Source organism: Phascolarctos cinereus, unplaced genomic scaffold, assembly GCF_003287225.1.
Source record: "Phascolarctos cinereus isolate Bilbo 61053 unplaced genomic scaffold, phaCin_HiC Scaffold_4;HRSCAF=312, whole genome shotgun sequence".
Lineage (NCBI taxonomy): Eukaryota > Metazoa > Chordata > Mammalia > Diprotodontia > Phascolarctidae > Phascolarctos > Phascolarctos cinereus.
The window spans coordinates 670,002,200-670,007,397 of NW_027555847.1; the positions used below are offsets into that span (position 1 = coordinate 670,002,200).

Sequence of the window (5,198 nt, forward strand, 5' to 3'; positions counted from 1 at the left end):
AAATGCATTTTCTGTAAGCATATGTGGAATGCTGAAATATGGTGGAGTTTTGCTTTCTTATCTAATCTATCACTTTTTTCATTTTATTGGATTGTTTAATGCATTCAGATTTAAAGCTGTAGGAGTTATATTTACATTTTCCTCTATTTGTCTCTAATATTTTTCCTATATTGGAATTTCCCCCTTCTTCCTCTGTAAACACAAGACAGTAAGTTCAGTTATATTAGCCTAATCTATTTTAATGCAACTCTATTTCCACCACATCTTATCCCTTACCTTCACTCCCCAATTTTTACATCTTTACTTTGTTGTAGAGTTTTGATTATTAGCTTCTTTTCCTTTCTTGCTTTTATCTGTTTAATTCTTCCCTGTAGTTAAGTAGTCAAGTAGAATGCCCTTTCTCTCTTCTCCTTCAACTTATTTTGTTCAAGAGTTTTTAATGTTCATTTTCTATGCCTTTTTCCAAACAGAGATTTTTTTTTCACTTTCTTTTTTATCTTCCTTTTTGTCTATTCCAGATTTTTTTTCCTTTGATGCATGGCCTTTATACCTGCTTAATCCTTTTTTAGTTTCTCCATTCCTCATGGAACTAAAGTGTTTGAGGTACTTTTTTAGGTTCTTTCTAAGTATTTTACATGTTATTGCCTTGCAGATACTGTCCCTTGACTCCCTTTATTTGGGTGTCTCATTTTATAAATACCAATTCAGGACTGTGATAGAAAGGATGCTGCCCCATGCTAGGAATTTTCCTACATCCCTGATTGTTTAGAACATTGCTGACCTTGGTCTTTTCCTTAGCCATTTTTTCCCATTTGCCTCAAAATCTCCTCCCTTGGTCCATGAGTTCCTATTCTTCTGACTGTTAGTTGTACCTAGGAGCTCTGTTTCTTCTTCTGCGGCAGGATGCCTGAAAAGTATACTTATTGTCTCCATTTCTTTTTCTAGATTATCTCTCTTCTCCCATGGAAACATTCATCAGTGGTATCCTCTCCCACCACTGATATAGAATTTCCTCTGTTCTTTCCCTCTTTTTCAAATCCCTGTCATTGCCTCATCACACATTCTCCTTTAGGATTTCTTCTTCCAGAGGGACTATAGGACTTATTCTTCCTTCATTGGTAGCCTGTCACTCATCTATTTATATATCTATACATCATCTATTTTCCTCTTCTTCTTCACATCCCATCTCTTGTTCAATCTCCCATTCTGTAATTTAATCACACACACACACACACACACACAACACACACAAATGATTTTTTAGTATGTGGGGTCTTATGAGGTTCATTCCATGATGTTTCTGACCTGTTTCTCAACTACCACTTTTATTTGACTTCTGCTTTAACCCTTGTCTCCTTTTGTACATTTAGAAAGAAATCTTTTAATGATCTTAGTTGTTATTTGTTTCTTTTTATCATTATCCTTGGTTGCTATGGTGTTCACACGTGTATTTCTGTTGTCTGGCTGTTTGGGAAGCAAATAATTTCTTCACATCTGCTTTTCTTTCAAAGAATGTTTCTTTGTTATTGATCATCTAACTTTTCCATTTATTGGCAGACTCAGATTTGCATTTCCAATCAGTTATCCTCTCTTTCATTTCTTCTGTGAGACTTGCCACCAAAGATTCAAGATTTTCTATTCAGCCAATTATTTCTGCTATGTAGGCCATAAATTCTGCTTTCACAATTCTCATTTCTCTCTTAAAGCATTCAGGGATATTATGCCATGGTTCTGTTCTCTTTTAGGATTCCACAGGGTCCTCTACCTCATCAGGTGATGGTTCATGTTGCATTGTTTTATATTTAGTCAAAGAGACCTAAAACCATTTTGTTAATCTAGAGACCATAATTTATCTTATTTTTAATATCCTCTATGTTGGTTAATTTGCTTATGCATATTCTCTTTTGTTGATTTTTCTTCCTCCTGAAATCTCTGGAAATTTGAGGTTTTTTTCTTATATCTCTTATTCCTCATTTTTTGACTCCCTCCCCAATGGTGGTCTCAAAAGCTCTCAACTTCCTAAAACATTGAGCAATTCATGGTTCAACAACCTTGGTCTTCTGTGACTTTGGCTGGAAAAGACCGGTTTCTGGTAAATACTAGGCTCTTTCCCTAATATTTGATGGGGTAGAACACAGCCTTGAATGTCTTATCCCTTATCCATCTATTCCTCTGGTCTCTGGCTGAGTTCTGTTGTGTCATAGAATGCTGTCATACTGCTATCACTGGCCAGAATAACAGTTTGCCTTTTAGATCTCAGAGGCACTGTGAACTGGAGAATGGTGTTCAGGATTACCTGTTTGCTCCTATTACATGAAAACATTTTGTTTCCCTCCACAAGAAAGCAAGCTTCTTGAAGGCAGGTACTAATTCATCTTAGTCTTTGCATATCTGTTGTCCAACTTGGGCTTGGCATAAAGTAGGAGTTTAGGGGGGGGGCAGGTTTTGTCGTTTTGTGGATTAACAGTGAAAGTGACATTTTCCCACTTTTTGAGGCACAAAAGGATTGGGTGCAGAAGGATTTTTAGGCTTTGATCATAAATGGAACCAAATAGGCAGGACAATTCAGGAGACTAGGTAGGGTCCTCATCAAGTCCTTTCATATATTAAAGGTTGCTAATACCTAAGATGTCAATTTCCATACTAAGTACATAGGAAGACCCAAATCAGGCATAATATAAAGGGTTTTTTTTATTAAAATAACTTAAAAGATCATAATTAAGTTGTCATTGAAAATAGTAAATGAAATGCCGGAAAGGTATGCAACACAATTGTTTCTTTTCTTCTAAATCTAGTTCCATATATATGCATGTTCACGACATCTCAAGAATAGATAACTTATTTACCTTGTGTTATAAATATAATATTATTTTAAATGCTAAATCATATTATCATATTGTCTCAGAGATGGAAAGGACATCAGAAATCACCTACTCTACTCTGTCCTCTGTACATCCTACCAAATGGGCATTCAGAAGTTAGGGCAGTTTACACCTCTGAAATCTTCCACTCCACTTTTAGATTGTTCTCATGAAGAAGCTTTTGCAGATGAAATTTGCCTGCCTGTAATTATCCTTCATTGGTTCTATGTCAGACTTTTGATTTCAAACAAAATGTTTAGTCTCTCTTCCAAATAATAACCCTTCAAACACCTAAGGATTAGCATGCTGTTCACTCAATACCAGTCACACCCTATATTCCCTCTTTTCCAAGATAAATATTCCTGGTCTATTCAAGTGATCCTTCTACGAAATAATTTCTAATTTGTAGTTTTCTCATCTTTCTGGCTACCTGCCTCTGGATATATTCTGGCTTATTAATGTCTTTCCTTAAATGTGGTACCAGAATAGATAACAATGAATTAAAATATTATCATAACAGAAGAAAGCAAAATGATGATTGTCCTCATTCTAGACTCTATACTTCTTTTCATTAAACCTAAGATCATTTAACCCTTTTTATTTTTATGTTCTTATCAAAGTTTAAGAATATATTGCAATCATTAAAATCCTAGGTCTATTTTTATACGAGCTACTGTCTGACAACCTCACTTCTACCTGCTACTTGTGACATTGAAATTAAGAACCAAAGTATAGTATTTTATAGTTCTCTCTTATAAAATTCAATTAAATTATGGTCATTTTATTAGATTCAATCCATTGTTACAACTTGTTGAAATCTTTTTACGTTCCAATTCCATTTTTTTTTTAAGCATGAGCCATTCCTCCCAGATTCATGTCATCCACAGATCTGACAAGCAGGCCATTTATAGCTTCAAAATGCTTCATTAAAATAAATATTGAACACAATGGCACCAATGGCAAAGTCCTTTGGCCCAATACTAGAGGCCTTCATCCATGTTAATACCAATCAATTGATATTAACTCAATAAATTAGACTCTTTATTTTATACTATATTTAGTTCTTTTGGAATAGGACAAATGTGACTATAATCATCCCTTGGAGAAACATTGCAAGCCAAGAAGCTTCTCCAGGGCTCTTTTCAAGTTCTTGTTCCGAAGGCTATAGATGAAAGGGTTCAGCGTAGGGGTGACCACTGTATACATCACAGTCGCTATCATGTCTTTCTGGGCTGTGTGAGTGGAGGAGGGGTTGAAATATACACCAATGATAGTGCCATAAAAAAGAGAGACCACAGACAAGTGGGAGCCACAAGTAGAGAAGGCCTTCCATTTCCCATGAGCTGATGGGATCTTGCACACAGCAAAGACAATAGGAGTGTAAGAGACCACAATGCATATGAAACAAATTAAAATTACTGGTCCCCCCAAAAGAAGAACAAACATTTCATTGACATGGGCATCAGAACATGAAAGTTTTATCAAGGCATTTATGTCACAGAAGAAGTGAGGAATTTTATTATTTGTACAGAAAGATAGCTGAGCTATCAATATGGCATGTACCATTGAAATGAGGTGAGCAGAAACCCAAGGCACAGCCATCAATAAGGCACAATGTCGGGAGGTCATGATCGTGCCATAGCGTAAAGGGTGACAGACAGCCTGGTAGCGATCATAGGCCATCGCAGAGAGGAGGATGCTATCTGAAGTACCAAAGGCAATATAGAAATACATTTGAGCGAGGCATTCTGCATAGGAGATGGCATTACTTCCTAACAGATAATTTATCAGCATCTTGGGAACTGTGGTGGAGGTAAAACAGAGATCAAGGAAAGATAGATTGGCGAGGAAGAAGTACATAGGAGTGTAGAGATGGGAATCAAAACAAATTGCCAGGATGGTGAGCAGGTTCCCCAGTGTCCCAATGAAGTACATGCCCAGAAACAGTCTGAAGAGGAGTTGTTGCTGTCCTGGTTGGTCAGATAGACCCAAAAGGAGAAAATCCAAGATCCCTGTTTGATTCCCCATTTCTATGGATCCATTGAATCAGAAAGGGAGAAAAAGAAAATATAGTGGGAATATGTCAAAAACACAGAACTCAAAATGAGTTGGGTTGTCCCAACACACATACCTCAAATCACCCCAGAATAGCCAGGGCCCAGGGCCTACCAGGCCTCTTTTCTCTTGGCTCCCTTCCACTTACCAAGACACCCACCACACCAGCCCAGAGGAGTCAACAGTGAGACAGCCATTACCCAGTGGGAATTATTCTTCCACAACCACTTCCTTACCCTTATCGTATATGGGGGTGGGGAGTTAAATCATAGCTGAGTTAGC

General features: G+C 37.0%; 1 protein-coding gene across 1 annotated transcript; it reads right to left on the reverse strand.

Annotated features, from left to right (window-relative positions):
• Nucleotides 1-3,953: 3,953 nt before the first annotated feature.
• On the reverse strand, nt 3,954-4,889 carry LOC110196167 (olfactory receptor 1f45-like). Its single transcript, XM_020969293.1, has one exon. The coding sequence runs from the start codon at nt 4,887-4,889 to the stop codon at nt 3,954-3,956; it is 936 nt and encodes a 311-aa protein (XP_020824952.1).
• Nucleotides 4,890-5,198: the final 309 nt, after the last annotated feature.